The 20,294-nt window shown below is 33.0% G+C and overlaps 1 protein-coding gene across 13 annotated transcripts in view; it reads right to left on the bottom strand.

Annotated features, from left to right (window-relative positions):
- The window catches only part of Mycbp2 (MYC binding protein 2, E3 ubiquitin protein ligase), a 254,112-nt gene that overhangs the window by 101,599 nt on the left and 132,219 nt on the right, over positions 1–20,294 (bottom strand). For all 13 annotated transcript variants that reach the window (XM_013516419.1, XM_013516422.1, XM_013516429.1 and 10 more), the window contains 11 exons: positions 18,203–18,394; positions 16,195–16,401; positions 15,258–15,389; positions 13,568–13,746; positions 10,880–11,022; positions 9,046–9,146; positions 8,178–8,396; positions 6,063–6,288; positions 4,986–5,104; positions 4,306–4,393; positions 1,919–1,968 (listed from right to left, as the gene is read on the bottom strand). In XM_013516419.1, coding sequence (XP_013371873.1) covers positions 1,919–1,968; positions 4,306–4,393; positions 4,986–5,104; positions 6,063–6,288; positions 8,178–8,396; positions 9,046–9,146; positions 10,880–11,022; positions 13,568–13,746; positions 15,258–15,389; positions 16,195–16,401; positions 18,203–18,394 — 1,656 coding nt within the window. The remainder of the gene's footprint in view (positions 1–1,918; positions 1,969–4,305; positions 4,394–4,985; positions 5,105–6,062; positions 6,289–8,177; positions 8,397–9,045; positions 9,147–10,879; positions 11,023–13,567; positions 13,747–15,257; positions 15,390–16,194; positions 16,402–18,202; positions 18,395–20,294) is intronic.

Below are 20,294 nucleotides of genomic sequence, written 5' to 3'. Positions count from 1 at the left end.
TTTTTCTCCGGTACCAGGAACCGAACTCACGACCTTGCGCTTGCCAGGCAGGCGCTTTGCCGCTGAGCTAAATCCCCAGCCCCTAGATCCTTAATGACTCTCTTGAACTTGAATACTGATTGACATATTATTTATTAAATGTTTGTTCAAATAATTTTTATTTTTGTATTCTAAGGCATAAAAATCTAAACTATTTTTCTAAACAAACACGGACTGGTGGTTTTTTAATATCCAGTTTTTTTTTAATCATTATTGCGAACAGCCTGCCTCCCTATGATCAGAAATTACTGGTGAAAAACCAGACTTTGTAGCTGAACTGCTAGAAATCCAGGTACTTACTAAACCCAGGTACTTAGTAGTTGTGTGATTCTGGACAACTTATTTCATTTTCTGTGCTTTTGTTCATTTTCTGTCATTTGTTAATAGATATAAGAATCTCTAATTCACATTTATTTGTGAATGAATGAAGTAAAAATATGCAAAATATTTAGAATAGTACTTGATAAAGTGAAGATGAAATATGTTTCTTTTTATCATTATTGCTTTAATTCACCTCAGAAAATAAAATGTAATATCTAGCCCTGAGTGCTAGCTTTTATCTCCCAAGTGATCAACTGTCTAGATAAATTATAACTTCTCTGAATTTCAGTTATTATAAGATGCAAAGGATAATTATAAAAAGAGAAATAATGTTAAAGATGCTATATGCTAGAAAGTGCCATACAGACATTATGTAAATCTAACTATATACAGGTAGCACAAAATATGAGAATGAGCTGAATCAATACTCCCCAAATGTGCACCTGATGTTCTCTGATGCATGAGACATGAGGAAATTAGAAAAAAAATGACAGAATAGGGTGGATCCTTTATTCTAAGAATATAATCTATTTTGGGCTATCAAAATGCCCTTTATTTTATAAGATATTGATGATAATAAATACTAAACATTTTTAAAGAATTTTCCTTATCTAATAAAAAGCAACCCTAAGTATGGATAAAAATTTTTCTAGATAATCCTAAAAACCTAGAAAATCCCGTAGTCTGGTTACTACTAATCCAACTGACTGTCTGGCTCTCAACTTAGTTTCTCTACCTTTATACTATTTCAATATGCAAAATTCATCTGCCACTGATAGTCTCTGTATGCAGTGGGGTAAGCAGGTATTACAATTTGAAAACTGTTGCCTACAGATTCTGATGTTTTCATCCTAGTAGTGATTACTAGCTAAACAGCTAAATAAAGGTATACTACTAAAGTTAAGAGAGCAATATAACAGTCCCTTGGCAATTTTGAGTAATAAAATATTAAAGACTGACATAATGTATCCCAAAGCACTTCAACTGAAAGATAGTACCTATGTATTTCCATTACAATGTCAAATGGGCTACTTAACTAATTTCTACACAAATATAAACATAAGACAACAGTTAACAGCCACCAACTAATCACTCCCAACTGCTTAAATCCCTGCTTAAATACTGCTTAATGTGACATGCAGGTCTATCACAGTCCAAACTCATTAACTGTACCTCCCTCATGTTTGCTATTTCCTATCAAAATATGTAACACAACTATACACCTTTAGCTTCTTTTATGAAATGCCTTTTCCCTTTTTGCTAGGTGGAAAATTGAACCTGTCAAGATGCAATTTAAATGTCTACACCTTTGCAAGCCTCTGCTGCACCCCTGGTACTTGATTTGGTCTTGTTTCTCCCACAGGATTTTGGTGTCTCAAGACAATACCCACCACATAGTACAGCAAGGACTCTCACAGGCCCTTCTCATGAAGAGAGCAGTTATGAGTCATTTGTCTCTATAACTGCGAATGAATAGAAGGAGGAATAAGGCTGATTTTGTAAAATTTTGCTTCACAGTAAGAAACAAAATTTATCCTTACAGTGTTTGGGACCGTACCTGTAATGCAGCCTCTTCAAGAATTTCAAGATCTTCTTCTAATTCATTACCTATTAAGCAAGTGGAAAGTTTTACCAAAATATGTTAATATTTAAACATTTCAGTCTTCTTCATTTTGTTATATATTTTTTGATAACTGTGCTACTCCAGAAGGAAAGATTTATCATTTGGATAAATCTGGGTGCTTTACATTTTAAAGGTAAAATATTTTCTGGTGAATGAATATAAGCTACAATTCTTAAACCAATAATCAAGAAGCAGTCATAGAGTATCTTGCAAGAGATATATACTGCATTTATGCAGATAAAGGTTACCTTTTGAACTTAGCGTATTTACATTTTTGTTAAAAAATGAGGGAATCTCTGAATCTGAATCTTTATATTTTGGTTGAGTTATAGAAGAGCTCTACAGTTAGGAAATAATGATAACTCACATAAAAACATAAGGTAGTAACTTTATCCTTCAGCCATTTTCTCCTTTACTGCTGAATATAAAATATATTTTATTTACTGATTGTAGGTAGTTTAAATTATGAAATTATGAAGTTCAAGTACAAATATTCAAACTGCACCTAAGTGTGAAATGAATAGTTAGTTCTACTCTCTAATTAGTACATTCTCCTCAATGATAAACAGTGTCAATAGTTTATGTATTATTGTTCTAGAAACTATGTGTAAATTATTACTGGAGATGTGTCAATAGACATAAATAAACACAAATAGTAAGATAATGCACACAAAAATAGAACTTGCTTCTGCAACTTGCTTTGCTCAGTTAATCTCGCTATCTTTCTTTGTCAGGCCATAGCAGCTGCACAGACTTCCACCGTATCAATGAGCAATAACTTAACTCGACCAAGTCTCAACTGACAGACTGTGGTTGCTTCTAAGTTTTGCAATCACAAGCACTACATGAACTCTTCATTTAAAATATTTGTTTTGATCATTGGGAAAGTGTGAATAAAAACTGCCATGTCAGAAAATATATACAAGTAAAATTTTAACAGTTATTGTCAAATTTCCTAGAGAGAGGTTGCTAACACTTTCCTCATATGAATAGACTATATGAGGTCTTATTTTTCTCCAACATACCAATATAAAGTAGGATGAAGAGAACTGAGAAGATTGAAAGAAACCAACTAGGAAAAGAAAGGGGAGGGGCTGGGGGTTTAGCTCAGCGGCACAGTGCCTGCCTGGCAAGCACAAGGTTGTGAGTTCGATTCCTGGTACCGGGGGAAAAAAAAAAAAGAAAGGGGAATATAGAAAGAGAAAAGGATTGATAAAGAGAATGAAAGAAATTAAAGGATAGGGTGGAAAGTTTAGTTTCAGAAGGAAGGGGTATAGATGGACTTTTGGGGTGAGAATTAGAGAAATAAAATAATACCTGTTACTCCTAAATAGTGTGAAAATATAATGTTAAACCATGCATAAATATTATAGAATTAAATTAGTATTTTAAAAGACTTCTTATTTACCCTCTTGATTATAGATATGTATCATGCAAACCTGTTTCATATAAAGGTACTATTTCTGATACTGCCTTATCTCTGTTCTGCTTCACACAAAAATACTTCGTAAAGCTATCTATATTCAACACAGCTCCCTCTTTCTCACTTTCCATTCCTTCTCAATTCACTCTGAAAGACCTTAGGTTTTTTTTAGGTATCAGAAATTGAACTCAGGACCTCACGCTTGCCAGGCAGGCATTGTGCCACTGAGCTATATCCCTGGCCCCTGAAAGACGTTATATTTCTCTCATTTTGCTCATTTATTTCTTGTTTACTATGTAAACAAGTTTTTAACTATACCGAAAGATTTTAATTAACTTCTCAGCAGCATGCAAAAATCCCATCAACATCCATTCTCTTGGTTTTTCTCCTCCTTTATTGGTTTCATTACCTTTACAATCTTATATGAAACTTCCTTCTCATCTGTCCATCTTTGAAGTTTTGCTAGGCCCAGCTTTTATCCTACACTCTTTAAATAGCAACTGTGTTCAAATGTCACTTCTATCAACTTAATCCCTAAGTTCCAGACGATGAATATCAAACTGTCTATTCGATATTTCTACTAGAACATTTAGAAATATCTCAGAATTTTGGTTTAGCATTATATATCCAGTATTTAACCCAATGCTTGGCACACAGCATGTATATTTGTAAGGAGAATATACATGGGCATGGATTTGTGGAAATAAAAGACTATAGGATTATTGTCCAATCTGCATTTAAACCAACCTGAGACTTAAGTATATTAAGTAATTATTGCTCACGAGTGTGTGATTACAGTATTTATTTTGCAAATCATTTTAGATATTTTATAATAAACATTTTATTCTTAAAATTTTTAAAAATTATGAACAAATACCTGGTACTTAACCAGACTTACCAATAGGAAGTGCTAGGTCCTTTTTCATCAAAGCTGCTGCGCAAACCCCACCAAGGTTGGCTAATTCTTTCTCCAACTGAATGACACCCTGAAGAATTGCATAAAATTTGCCACTTAATAAATGTTTGGGGGATAACATGCATTATTGAGCAAATGTAACTTGAATTCAAGCATCACCTTTGAAACTAGAAAGAAGCATGTCTTAACTAATGAATAAAGTGAGAATGGAAGAGATTCAATAACATATGTCATATTACAAGGTTCAGGTTCCTTGTGAAAATAATTCTTCATTCATTATTTTGAAAGAACATGATCGACTTTTGACCTTGGCTTTGTTTTAGTGTATGATTTAAAACATTAAGAAAAGTGGATGGTTACTTCTGTGAAATCAGGTTCTATTATGTACTCACAAAGCTTCACTCATTTGACTAGGTTCAGGGAAGACATAATTACATTTCAAAATTACATTTCAATTATAATGGGTCATGTTGCATATTCTCTTCATGTAATAAAAGTAGCAAAATTTACTGCATACAACTAAGCTACAACATATTTTAAATTATAAACCCTCAGCTTAAAATAAGTTTTGGACTTGAGTATAGGCAACCATACAACTTAAATCAGTAGGAGGCTTAAAACATAATCTTCCTTAAGAGAATGAAAAGATGATTTAATTTTACCTCATCAGATCCAGGGCTAAATTCATATCCAATTGCAAAGCATTTAAAACCATAAAAGGAAGCTTTGTCATCTTTCACATAATCTGAAGCAGTCTCCAAAGAAAAAAGGGCTTCATTTCCTTACAAAAATAAGTAAGAGAAAGAACAGAGGTCAAAATCTGAAACTACTTTATTAAATTTCCCTATTATTTATTGGTCCCAAAATAAGTTGCTATAGAAATCAGATATTATAACCTAAATAAATTTGGGGGGGGGGTAAGCTCCTATGTCTACTCAAACAAACTGCTAAAAGCAACACTAAAAACAACAGGACCATCTTATGTGAATGGATATTACTGTTTTGTTACCATCAATTCTCTCCTAATCAACTTTCCTGACTAAATTATAAAGAAAGTCATTATTTTCAGTTATCTTAATTTATCAATTACTGACATGACCTAGGCTAATATTTTCTATTTCAGAGTAGGTAATCCATTACCCTGACATTTGGCTTTTTCTGATCTTTTCACAAGGAAATTACGGCAGTTTAAATTGAAAGGAAATGTTTCTGAATTCAAATATTTTGAAAGGGTTGTGGTTAACTGGTTATAAACACAACAAACTACACATAGTTTTAAAACTTAATTTTAAAAAGGAAAACACAAGTATAAGTAGTAACAACTATGCATTCTTATGTGCAGGTTCATTTATATATAAGCTCTCAAGCCAACTGCAATAATTTTAACATATATCAGAAGGGGTTCACAAATTCTCTCTAAGGGAAGAAATGGAGTTCTTCGTTAAGTTCTGAAAATTTAGTACTCACTGGGGAAATAAAAGAAATCATCTGGTTTTTCTATACATTGGTCCCAACTACACAAAGAGTTACCCCAATATTAACACTCTGCTTTTTTCACAACACTTCCTTCTAAACTTGTTCCATGCTATGCCCCTACCCAGGTCATCTTATTTATTCCTGGAGTCCAATCCAGATACATACTAAGTGTTTAATAATTTCCTCTAAAAATTAAATAAACATTTTCAATAACATAGTCTCACAAAATACACATATTTTTCATTAAAACAGAAAATACTTACCTGGTAACACTAAGACCATAGTAGGCCATCCAGAAGGTCCTGAAAATTTCTTTAATTCTATCCATGAATTAAGACTTTCATGAACAGATGTTAATTTTGGTCCATATCCTGAATTCTGAATAGTTCTGACAGGAATCAACAAACGGAGGACATCTTCTGACTGTGCGGTACCACACTGAGGGTCAAATTCGATTGTCATCCATCTGACACATTCTGGAAATGTCACCTTGACAACAGGCAAGAAGACATAAATATAACACGTACCCTACACAAGTGTACATCATACGTATGCATCCATGTGTTTAAAAAGTGAAATAGAAGGGTAAAGTATAAAGTTAAAACAAAATATAACATACTAGGAAAACAGCACAGAGAACAGGACATTATACTTAACTTTAATTGAGTACTTGATTGATCAATATTGCATGTCTCTGTTTTCTTGAGAAACCACTTTGAAGATATCAATACATAATACAACAAGCATTGTTAATTTTATACCACCTTGTCTATAACTCTGTATTGTTTGTATTGTTCTTTTGCTACTTTGTAAATAGATGTCTGTTTGTTAATGTGTTTTCCGTCTTTTATTTTTAAAATAAATTTTAAAAAATACAGTAATTTGACTATACATCTGTTTGGATATGCTCAAAGGACAAAACCACCCATCTACCCACCTTCAGCTATGCATGTATGCAAAACAAATGAATAATAAAATAATTTTCTAATTTTCATAGTCCTATTGTCATTGAGAACAGAGATTCTAGATGTATCAGAAAGGAGATTCATGTGTCGTTTTGGTCCTTAGTTTGAATTAATGTCATTAGTAAAAATACATAACGTATTTCATCCTTAAAAAACTACATATACATATATGTAACGATGTAAATACACATACATACATATTATGCATAAAATATATAAAAATAATGTGTGCATCAATATGTATGTGTGTGTATACAAGGTACCAGTGTCTTTTGAAAAGATAAGTGGCTTCAGATCTAAGGAAGGCAAGAACAACTTAGCAGTCCAGAGAGTAAGGAAGCAAGTGTCTAAAGGACTAAGCAGGTAATATGAAAAGACGTTCACCTAACAAATACACATTATCTGGTTTCTTCAACAAATAAAATTCAAAGCAACAAAAATATAGAGATGGAGGGGGATCTATAGATTTAAAAGGTTTTAAGATTAAAAATGACTAATGGGACATAACTCAAGGTATCCATCTTTTCTGTATTGGAATTAAAACAAACTGGTAAAATCTACATGATACTTGATATTACGGAATTATTCATTTTTAAAGTATGAAATATGTTTATTTTTAAAGGTCTTTAAATTTTAGAGATATATATAAGAAAATATAAATGTGCTTTAAAATAACAAGAGGGGATAGCAAATGGAGGGGTAAGTAAATAAGACTTGAAGCCTGTTGAACCTGGAGAGATGAATACATGGGGAACACTGTACTGTCTTGCCTACTTTTAGATATTTAATACTTTCTACAAAAACATACTAAAATTTTACAAGTACACAAAATATTAACATAACTAAACTGATGTAGATGACTCATTGATTTGTATGATACATTAAGAAAGAATTAGTGAGTATTTTATAATGGTATTAAGTTTGCAAACATTTATAGGTAGTTTTCATTTAAGTATTGTAGATTACTCTAAATCCTACATAGGGTATGTAAATTTTTATGAACAGCTCAGGCTAAGGTACAAATAATATCAGTTAAAAATATGATTTACAAATTTTAATGCTTACATTGTAGCTTATTTAATGCTTTTTATAACTGTAGTACAGTATACAGTATACAGCTAAACTTCCATGCTTTATATTGTAGAAGTTTAGCATTATATACTATACTACAGTTATAAAAAGATTTGAGAACAACTTGCATAAAACTAAAAAACATTACACTCTTTAAGGTAAAAGTCCTGTCTTAAAGTCTTTTATATATCTGATGATGTGTAACTACCCATAGATTTTCTATACTGATGAACTATTTTTAAAAGTTACATTTCTGGACACAGACAAACCATTCTTAAAATATCATTAGAGAACCTCAAATCAAGTTTGAAATTTAAACTCTGACTAGGAATCAGTGCCTACCTTGTAGTGCATCACACAGGCAGGCTTATAGGGGTGCTCACTCTCTATAACAGCATAGTGATTAGATGTCGTACAAGCTGAGAGACCTTGTTCAGGCTGGTTTCCTGTGGTGCTATCTGTTGACTGATTGGGATTGAATGCAGGGGGTGCATATTTCTGATTCAAAATAGCAACTGAAGGAAGCAATTGTTGAACAAGGCCAAAGACTTCTACAGCCACCTAGTAAATTGAAAAAAATGATTAAATTATAGATATAAAATGTTTTCAAATTATGAGTTATGACAATTGCTGGCTACCCTCTTGTTAGTAACAATTTTCATCCACATGTTTTACTAGCTAAGTTGTTTTCAAGAAAAATGCGTTCTATGGATAAAAAAATTTAGAATTCTACATTAAAATAACCTAGTCTATATTTTTAAACAATTTTGCATTTTGGTGATATATAGCAAATCAGATTCTATTCAGTATTTAATTATACCAAAGAACCAACAGTCTATGACTTCTTCCATGTCTTGAGAATATCACTACTTTAAAACAGCGCTATCCTTTTCCATTGCTGTTAGTAAAGACAGTGCAAATTTGGTGTCAGTCTTACAAATCTAAAAAAAAACTTCAGCTAACTAAATGTTTCCTTATCATTTTTCTGAAACATAATTCCCTTTCTCCAATTTTTCATATGTAAGCACAGTAATCCAATGGACAATACTAAGAACAGCAAGATTTAATTAACTTTTGTCATGAACACATCTATCTCTGCTTAGTACCTGTAACTCAGGTGCTTCAAGGACTACAGTACCTTTAAAGGGACAAAATCTAAAAAATGATATAGTATTTAAAAGATTCAAAGTTACAGAATTAAATTACACACCTTGGGAATAGCAGCAGCTACTGGTCCTATGTAGGCTATAATAAGGGGAAGCAGCATGGAAAACAGACTGGAAGAGCTAAGCAGTTCTGGAATGTCATCAGCTAAAAAAGGCATTAAAACCACAGTTAGAAGGTAATTTGACTGTACTGTATACATGTTATACAAAATCATGGCTGACATTAACTGTTCATAAAGGACCTGGTGCTATTCAAAGGGCTTTACTTGTGTACGTTATTTCAATTAATCCTCAATTAACCCACTTTTATTATTCCTACTATTTAGAAAGGGAAACACAGTGTTTAAGTATTTAATGTGTATTCCTTTTAGATACCTGTAAGATGATAGAGCCAGGACTAGAACATAGAAAAACAGAGCCATGATTTTAAACTAGTGGCACCAAAGATGGCTATATAAGTGACATTAAGAGAATTACTTAATCTGCAAAATAAGACAATAGCAATATTTTTTCACTAGATGCTATTACATGAGTTAATATATGTAAAATGTATAGAATAATGCCTGCATATATAAAGCACCCCAAAAATGTTTTCTATTATTGTTATACTACCTTTTAATTTTCCAAGGAAACCACTTTGTTGATGGACATTTTAATCATTTATCCATGAATACGGTGGTAGAAAGGTAAGATAATTCTAGATTCTAAAAACATTTACATTATAGGACAATTTTTCTCTGAAATAATGACTTCTAGATCTGCTGCTGCATCAGAATAGGCTGCATACTTATTTTAAAAATTTTCTTAGCCTAGCCTAAATCCCTAGAGATGGTCTAAATACAGTTAACCAGCTTCTCAGGTGACTGATGTATAACCAGGCTTAGGAACAAATGCTGTAAATGGTAACAACAACTGGAGGTAACAATGAATGTTCTTCTGATAACTGCTGCCAGTGTGACAGAAGACTAGGTAACTAGATGGGAAACAGGAATAAGGTGGGGGCTGGGGATTTAGCTCAGCAGCACAGCACCTGACTGGCAAACGCAATGTTGTGAGTTCGATTCCCGGTACCGGGGAAAAAAAAAAATAGGGGTAAGGTGGCAGTGACATTATTACAGTATTATCCATCACGAGCTTTTACTATTGCAGCCTGCACTAGGCAGTGAGAAAACAGAGAGAGAAGAATACAGACTGGAGAGTTTACAAGGCAAGAACCCATAGAACTTAAGTGAGGCAACTGAATCTGAGAAGATGGGTAGATGGGTAGTTCCCCAGACATCTGGGTGAATGGTGACACATTACAGGACAGAAAGAAGGGGAAAGTTTTTGGATGATTAAAAACAGAATAAGGCAAACACCCAGTTTAATCAAGATAGATTTTTTTCTCTTACTGAATTAGAATGTCAGATAATTGTTTCTGCTATTACCTGTCCCCCCCCCCCCCCATTCTATCCTTATACTAGGGATTTAAATCCGGGGCCATGATCATTCGAGGTCAGAGATCTATCACTAAGCTATATCCTCAGCTCCACTGTTTCTGAACAATCTACAAAAATCTGCAGTAGAGTATGGAGAGCATGACTGATTAAAAATTAACCCTTTAATGATTAGTAATCCATTTTTGGAACCCTCACAGCAATGAAACATGATGAAATGTGTTCTCTTCAAATTCTTGTTCCTTGAATTTTTCCAAGTAACATATACAAACTTCATGCAAAAACTCAATTTTTGGCATAAGTGGGTTAATGTATACACAGATCTATAGTGAATAAAACACTTTGGGGTTGCACAAGATGGCTTCTCTTCAATGACTGTGGATAATTTAAGGAATACAGAATCTAAAGTACAACTATCAAGAAAGGAAAAGGAAAGTCTTACCATCCACAGCAAGAGCTCTGTGCAAGAGGTCCTTGGCAGCTCGAACAACAGTGCTTACCACAGAGAGCGCTCTGCTACAGTTTTTGTCTTCTTCATTGGCTTTACTCAGAAGTTGGGATTGTAAATCTCCATCAAATTCACTCCTGTGACACGAGTAAACATGAAAGTATTTTATAATGTTAAGTAAAACATGATCTAACTTTAGGAATCATGTACAGATCAGAGCTTGTCATTTAATTTACAGTAAAATAAGTTAAAGTTAAAACAGTTATAAGTAACATTATTATTTCAGGAAGAATACAGACTTTGAAGAAAGATAAACATAAACTTAAAAATCCGCACAGTTTTGGCAGATAAGTGTTACAACAAAAGGAACAAAATGTTGAGAGAGTTCAAAGAACAGAATGAAGATGAATATTTCTGGAATGAAAGAGAAAGTGAAAGATATTTGGGTAGAAAATGAACCAGTAGCCAGATCATGTGAGTTTGGTAGGTCATGGTAACAATTTCACATTTCATATTGGTATGGGAATAGGAGGTTAACGGACTTTGAACAAGAGTAGAGCATGGTATGCTTGCTGCACTGGGAAAAAATGACTGCAGGAGGGCAACAGAAAAGTGGGAGACTCACATAGAGGTTATAATTTTGCAGATGGAGAATAGGATGGCTGATGGCTTTGGACTAGACTGCTAATTATGTAAGTGGTAGTAAAAGTCAAATTAATGACATTTTAAAAGTATACCTGCCAGGATTAGTTGATAAACAAGATGTGAAATTTGATAGAAAATGTTAAGGTTTGGGTCTGGATGTCACTGCAAAGCTCCAGGCAGTCATGGGGGAATGGGCTGTTCAGAAGTGGCTGAATCTAGAGTTTGTGACTGATCCATGGTCCAGTGCTGGGATTAAAGGTGTGAGTGCTACACCTGCCCTAGGGGAGGCAGCCTGCACTCAATATAAAGGACAGAAAGAAGCTTCCTCTCCCCTCTTGTTGCTTTCACTGTCTTCTACAGCCATGAAAGGCTGCCCTTTTGCCATCCACCCTGCCCTAGAGCCAACCGATTATGAACTGAAACTTCTACAGCTGTCAGCTAAATAAACCTTTCTTTCTTTAATCTTGGGTGTCTGGTATTTTGTCTCAGCAAGATGACATCAAAAATAACAAGGTGTTTGGGTGTAACAGTGAGTGGAAGAGGAGTACTATGGATATGCCAACCATCAAATGTCTATCAGCCAACTACACAGAGAATCCCTAAAGAGGGTGTGTATAGTGGTTTAAGTGTGTGTCATCTAGAATATCATTTCTTGCCTACAAATCCCTGTACAATAATTGCATACAAGTGTGACTCAGATAAGATGTTTAATGACTTGGCACCTTGGTTTCATCTTCTTTTTTACAGCAGGGTAAGAAAAGTGCCTAAATTATGACTACTTACACAAAAGAGATAAACACTAGAGAACAGCCTGGAACACAGCCTAAGTGCTCAATATACCTTAACCAGTATCAACTCCACTGGTGTCACCCAAATGCAAATGTGAAAGAGGAACATAGATATTTGCTTTATAGCTCAGAAGACATGAAGACTACAGATATGGATTTGGGAGCTATCAGAGTAGAATGGTGTTTAAAGCTAAGAGAATTAAATCTTTCTTATTTTTTAATAAAGTTTGGTGGTAAATATAAAAATATAAAAATGATAGCAGACATATTGATAGACCATAGTTTTGTTCCATTTCACACCCATCCTATGATTTGCCAGTGGATCGATATTACCTAAGCAACTATACTTGTAATCTTATTGATTGATTATATCTCTGTCTCACTTTAAGCCCATCTCACCTTGTGGCTTTGCTCAATATAACACCCTTGAGAAGTGGAGCTGGTGGGCAACCAACTTTCTGGGCCCCCTTCTGTCCCTCTCAGACAGAAACTTTCCTTCTCTTAAAAAATTCTTCCTACTTTTAAAAAAAGAAAAAAGGATAGTAGATATCATTAATGGCTGTTTGGCTTTTTGATATAAAACCCTTCTTTTGTGCATGTTATAGCTTTTAGTCTATGGTTGAGAAAAAGAATAATATATTCTTTCTTGTGCTTATATAAGAATCCAGCTAAACTACTAAAAGAAAAATTCAGACTTAGTGAAAAATTTATATTTTAAAGGTTTTTTAATAACACAAACATTATCATTCTTTTATTTTCTACTATTTGCATTCAAAATAGTTTTCATTAAAATATTATGAGAAAAATACCATTATATATTCTAGGGCCCCAGGGCTAGCACCAGTAGATTAAAGATTCATAAACACTGAAATACTCTATGGACTAGATTATAGGACCAAGACAATACCACTACCAGGGTTGAATAGATCTGATCACTGACACTAGGCATTTATAAAACGAAATGAATAAATTACATGTAAACTTGAAATACAGACAAGAAACTATAAAGTGATAGCAAACAGCACATGTAACCAATCCACAAAACTTCAGTAACAAAAATTTCATAATGTATTCACCTCCACAGTAAACACTGAATTTGTATTTCAAAATGAGACTTCTTCATGAATTAGCACAAGTATGCTCTAGGAGATACACTATAATTTAATTACAACTATTTAGTTACTATATTTTCCCTTGGTAGTAAGTTATATGTTAAACTAGAGTTTAACACAGCTATAGAGGCACCTACCGATAGTAGAGTATCTGTGGAATCTGTCCCCTGGTTTGGTTTGTACCATTACTACTCAGGCTACATGTACTGAATGTAAAGGTCACACCATCAGGGCACTGAACTGTGGTCATTCCTCCATCTCCATTGGCTGTACGGCTTCCATAGTTCCTCAAGCGCACAGCATATTTAACATTTTCCTTCATGAAAAACATGTAAAACATATTTACATTTATTCATAATACACACAGGATATACAAAAAGAATTCTAGCAGTAAACAAGACTTACCATGTTTATAGATGTTATTACTGCTTTACTGAAATTTTAATGAATCAAATACGATGACAGCTAACGCTTACTGAATGCCTTTTTGCATAAAAGAAACTAGTATAAATATTTCATATGATTTAAGTAACTCTATCTTTAAAACGTCCTAATTAGGTACATTATTTTACAGGTGAGCAATTTGATGTGCAGAAGTTAGATATCTTGTCCAAAAGTCACACAGCTGGCAAATGACAGAACTAGAATTTGAGTACTAGTAGTGCTACTGGTTCCTGCTCTAATCACACTGATAGAATATTACCAATCATAAAAGATTTTAAGAGTACTTTTCCTTCATGAGTTTAAGTCAGGAAATAATTTTAAAATGAAAAAAATAATGGTACTAATCTTTTTGTGGGGGTACTGGAGACTGAATTCAGGGCCTCTGCATGGAGCTATACTGTCTCCAACACCTGCCCACTCTTTTTTGAGACAGGATCTCATTAAGTCAATAAACTGCCCAAGCTGGCCTCAAACTTGAGATACTGTTGCTTCCGCCTCCAAGTACAGGGATTACAGGTGTGCGCCACCAGACCCAGCTGAATCTACTGTATTTTTACTTTGGGTGATATTCATTCAGAGACAAAGACAGACCAGGCAGACATACATGGGGAGAATACCCATAAGAAAATAATTTTCCAGAATATGATGCACTGTATGTTGAAAATATGAGTCATACATACTCATATTTCGTGACCCATTATACAAACTTTATAAAGGCTTTTTAGATTTTCAGTACCTCAGCTTTTTGATAAAGTCTGATGAGCCTACTTTATCCAAAATTCTGTTCTCTCCTGAAATTTATTTCAGATGAATTTAGATACATTTAATATTACTTTAATAATAATTAAAGTAAAATTTCTCTATTTTACCAAATACTCTTAGAAAATCAGATTATATAAAGTAGTAACCTTAATATATTAATTGTTAAAAAGGTCTTCTTTTTTAAAGGAGTTTTAGCACAAGAAAAGGATAGGAGTAATATGTATTCAGTTTCCACACTATACAAGAAACAGAAGCATGCTTTACTTCCACTATTTAATCCAATCTCCATAACACTACAATGCAGATACTATTCCTCTCAATGTACCTAATCAGTTTCTAAGTGATAAATGATGACTTGTCAATGTCTTAAAACTAAGATACGGAAAATCAGGTATCTTAAAGATAGGTTTGTTTGACTCTAAAACCTAACAACTTTTTCTACTGTACCAGACTTTAAGAGACACTGTCAAAAATAGAATACAGTATAGTACAAGCCCGTAAATATGTGAAGCACCACATAAAGGATAACTTAGAAAAAGCTATATCTAACAATGAAAATTCATGGAATAATTTTAACAACATACTATCTCTTATTTACAACAAAAACATGGTAAAAATTACCTTTAAAGGAACAACTTTGTCAAGTCTGATTTCAGCTATGTCACTGGGTGAATCATCTGTCGTGTAAGTTCCTTTGACTAATTCTAGAGATGTCCATCTGTGGGAATGAGTTGAATCTCCTACATGTTCACTCTAGTGAGGACATCAAAATAAAATTCATGAGACTCTTAATTTTATTGTATGGATAATTTTAATTTATAATTATTATTTTTAAACTGCTTATTTCCTTGCACATAAAATTAACTATTAATATTTCCCCATAAATACTAAAGAGAAATTTCTGGCACTCTAATTCATTCTACTCTGATGCCTTGACATTATAACATATTTAAATGGACTATTCTCATTTGTTGTCTTAAACTATTCCTTCTTCAGAAGAACAATGCTTATAGAGATAGAGCTTAATGAAGCACAGAATTCAGTAGTGGTGTAAAACAATCAAGTGACACATTGCTATTTATTAGAAAATGATTTATATACTTTCTATCCTACATTAATAATTGAAAACTCAGTTACTTTGAATAATTTATAGAATATAAAAAAGTATAGCTAAATCAATCAAATGTTATCTTTACTAAGATTTCTCTATAATATTATGACAAGACTGTTTACTACTGAATAAAGTATTAATATTCATTTGAATACTGTTTTTGTTTCTTGAAAAATAACAATTGTAAAAATTCACTCAAAAAATGCAATTAGAGGTATTTCTTAATCCTTAATTCCACTTTGAATCTTTTTTTTCTGGAAATGCAGAAAATATGAGGCAAAAGTGATTCAAGATGACACAAACAATCAGGTAAAATTGCTCTTTTCACTTTAAGATTGTCCATACACAAGTGATCTGCTAAATCATCAGATTTAGACCCATTATACTCTGACAGTATGTCATTGTCCTAATATACAGCAGGATAAAGGACATAGGGGTGACACTTACATCATCGACCAACACCTCTAATTCATATTCATGAATCCCACCTCCTCCATAAACAGAGAAACCAACCACAACTATTCCAGGTTTGTCTACTGAAAAACAGATTGCATCAGGGGACCCATTCCCGGTGTTCCAACTTCTTCCTTGACTTGTCTTTGTAAATCTGTTAGCACTAGCTTTTACAGAGTGAAGAGAATTAAGTCCATCAACCTGTAAACAACATAAGCAATTATAGCAGTGGTTTGTGTTTGAGTGCTATGTAGTAATACACAGGTAACAAAACTAGCCAAAGGTCTCTAAGAGGTCTTTTAAAATAATTTATATTTAATAAGCAGTTTAAATCTTCCCAAAGGTATTAAAAGATTAAACCATAGTAAAATTTTCTCATTCTAAAGCTACAAATTCATGTTACTTGACAGTATTTGGTCTGTTTTCTAAGTTTGAATATCACTAATATATACAGTGATATTTTATAACTTAGCAATCACTATATACAGATACATAAATATACACAAATACACAAGCTCACTGTGACCTTTATTAAAGAGGAACAGAGAACTTATTTTGGGTTGAAATAAGCTCTTTTTATTTTAGAAACTGTTTCCAATCTAAGATAGCCACAGAAATTTGGGAGATTTGAGAGGAAACACTAAAAATACATGATTTGCACACTTTACTGAAATAAAGAAATATGGAAATCTAAACCAAGAACTTTAGGAACTCCTGAGATTGTTAATTTGGCACCCCGCAATTTGGGTACTTGTTTTCATTAGAAAGGCAAGTTCATGGGGATTAATTCATTAGCAATAGTTGACAGGGACCAAGGCATTATAGATTCTTGCATCCTCTACGGTCCACTATAAAAAAAAGATGCATATGAGAGGCAAACGAAATGTTAAAAAAATAATTAAGCATTTTCAGACAGGGGCTTTAGTGGCCTCTCACGTCAAAGCTAGCCAAGAAACCTAGGAAATGCTTCTAAAGGGAGCTAGTAAATTTTTGCTCCCATCTATGTAATCATTCAGAAATTTTGAAAACTGAACTGTCACTATGAGTAAGGAATCAGTACACACTGACAGGTTAAATAGGTTCTAAAGTAAAACTGTAAGCAAGAAGAGGGAAAGATGAGCAATTACGAAGTAAAATAGACAAAAGTTCCTTGGCAAGAAATTTAAGAGCTCGAACCACTGAATGTATATTGTTTTTTAAACATTCATTTGGATGGTATATTTCACCATCTTAATTAAGATGTATTTTTCAAAACAATCTATGGTCTATATTTTAGGGAAAAACAGAAATCAAATTCTGTCAAAACATTTACATAAGTTTCCAAAATAAGGCAGTGAAATAGAGAAAATGTTACTTTTAAATGCATTTAAAATGTCACAAAGTAATTTTCTTAAATATAATAACCTTTGGTACTTTTAAAATTTTGTGAGAGTAGTTGTACAAGGTGAACTTATTGAACTATATACATAAAATGATTAGAATAACACATTTTATACTATGAATACTTTGCTGTAATTTTGAAAACCATGACATGAGACAAAAATTATTCCCATTTTCCATATGTATTTGTCTTGGATGAACTTAGCAAGCACAGCAAAAGTTTGAACCTCTTTGCATTTTTACATCATGTGTTCATTATTAGTAGCATGATTTCAGAACATTCATCATCCATAAATGGAACTATTTTCAATTTTATTGGAGGCACAGAAGTGGACTGGGACTAATGAGAAATTAACCTAATAGGAAAATAGATACTTCATATAACTGTGATATTTTGGGTACATTGAGAAGGGTAAAGAATAGACAAGAGCAGACAAAAGATACAACAGAAGTCAAAAAAAGAAAGTTGAATATGAACAGTTATTTTAAAGAAAAAAATGCAGTGGTATTGCTGACCTGTTTTGAAATTAGTTTCCATAATATGAAAACACATGAAAAAAAGAAACTGTGTAGTAATTTGAAATATGAGTTCATTATCCAGTCTCAAAATATGGCTTGGTACCTCAGATCCCAGGGCTGATGCAGTCAGTTCACTGACGATACTCGCCAGCAGTCCACAGGTATTAGAGACCAAGTGGGAGGAGAAGAGTTCATTTTCTCTTCTCAGGCTGTTCCTGACTGGTAGCACAACAATAACCAGCATTTTCTCCAGCACTTCACGGAAGCTGGTCATTCCTGAGATATTCTCTTCACTCTGTCCATGAGAAGAAAAAGTGGTGATGTATTCCTTTCCCTTTCCCCCTTTTCTTTCCCCTTTCCTCTCCTTTCTGTTCCTTTCCATGATTACCCAGTAGCAAAATCTTGTCTTTTTCACATGACTCCCTTAAGTCCAGACCAGAACTCAGGCCTATTTCTACAAATCTATTCAGTTGTATGTGGAGCTACTGTATCTGCTTTTCACTTAGAAGTTTGTTTTTTGAATTGTCTTTTTGTTATCATAAAAGTACCACACATTTAGGTAGTGTTTGTGTTTTTATCAGTTTTGAGTCATTTTAATATACTATCTAACTTCTTAGTAATAATCCTGTATGACAGATAGAAAACTAGTCTTCCCATTTAAAACTCTTTTCATAGACAAGATGTCAATGCGAGTGAGATAATTATTTCTGGAATATATAGAGGCAAAGCTACTCTACACGGTTTGCAAATCAACTTACTAAGAAAATCCTTTTGTACATGCATGAAATCCTGAGCTCTTTTATAATTGCTACTGTATTAAACTTCCAAAGGGAGATAAAATTCTAACCTCTTCCAGTGAAAAAAATGACCAAAAAAATCAAACTCCCATTAAATATTGAAAAAAATATGTTTTCTATGAATGGAATGGATTATTTGTTTATCAGATATCCAGCATAAAAATTGTTTATCTCCTTTACTATCATTTATATCTTTTAGCCCACTATAGACAGAGAGTATCATCAGGAGGCCATACTAAATAATGAACCTTTCAGTTCTTAAATGGGATCAATTTTTTTTTTTTATTTTAAAGATAAAAGGAGGGAAACATTAACAGACATACAACATTTTACAACATATCACAAGCACAATACAGACAATACAGAGTTACAAACAAAGTGGTAGGGAATTAACAATGGTGGTTGTATTACATATTGATATCTTCAAAGTGGCTTCTCATGAAAACAGATATAGACATGCAATATTGGTCAACCAAAGACTCATTGACAGTTTCTTTCAGCATAGAAATAGAAGACAGAAGAACAACCATGTTATCTATCCTGTATATACATACATACAAAATTTCTCCTTCGTTCCCTTCTCTTTTCCCACATTAAATGGGATCAATTTGAATTTCTATTTTTTTTAGTAGTCAATTTCTTCATCTGTGAAATCAAGTAAATAATTTGCTCTGATTTATCTTTTAACACAATTTTCATGAGCCCTGAACTAGCAAGTGCTTCTGCAATATTTATATTCCCTACTGCTTTGTAATATACATGATAGAATTCATAAAATCATAAAATCTCAGGGTAGAGGGGCCTGAAAGTTAGATCACTCTTCTCAATACAAATCAAATATATAAATAATGCACTTTCTACCCATTTAGAAATTATGCAACTTTTTAGTTAAAAATCACTATGAACATTACTATGAGTCACTCCCAACTTCTTTCCTATTTTGCAATCTTATACTGAGACAAAAAGCCACTTAGGAGAACTTTTGTATTTATTTTTATTAACATTTGATTCTGATCACTACAACATTTTGGTTAATTTTTAACTGAATTAGGTTTTCTGGATATAAAATCATCAATTCTTGATTTTATTAAAAATCTACTTCATTTATACCTTGTATCTTTCTCATGCTCCAGAAATTTTATTGTCTGGAACATCTCAGAAAGTCAGCTTTTGATAAAACTCAATCCCTAATTGTGTTCCATAAGAAAAAATCCCTTAGAGCTTCATGGTGTGTGTGTGTGTGTGTGTGTATGTGTGTGTGTGTGTGAGACATATATTTATTTATGCTTATTTAGTTCTAGTTAGTAGTTGCCAGGATTAATATAAGAAGCTTCCCAAATAATATACCATAATAGTTTATCAATATGATTCATTAAAGCACCAAAAATAAATGATTGA

This window comes from Chinchilla lanigera, unplaced genomic scaffold (genome assembly GCF_000276665.1).
Source record: "Chinchilla lanigera isolate Chin_1 unplaced genomic scaffold, ChiLan1.0 scaffold00003, whole genome shotgun sequence".
Classification (NCBI taxonomy): domain Eukaryota; kingdom Metazoa; phylum Chordata; class Mammalia; order Rodentia; family Chinchillidae; genus Chinchilla; species Chinchilla lanigera.
The sequence above is the reverse complement of the archived record's forward strand: the minus strand, read 5'-3'. Positions and strand labels throughout refer to the sequence as shown.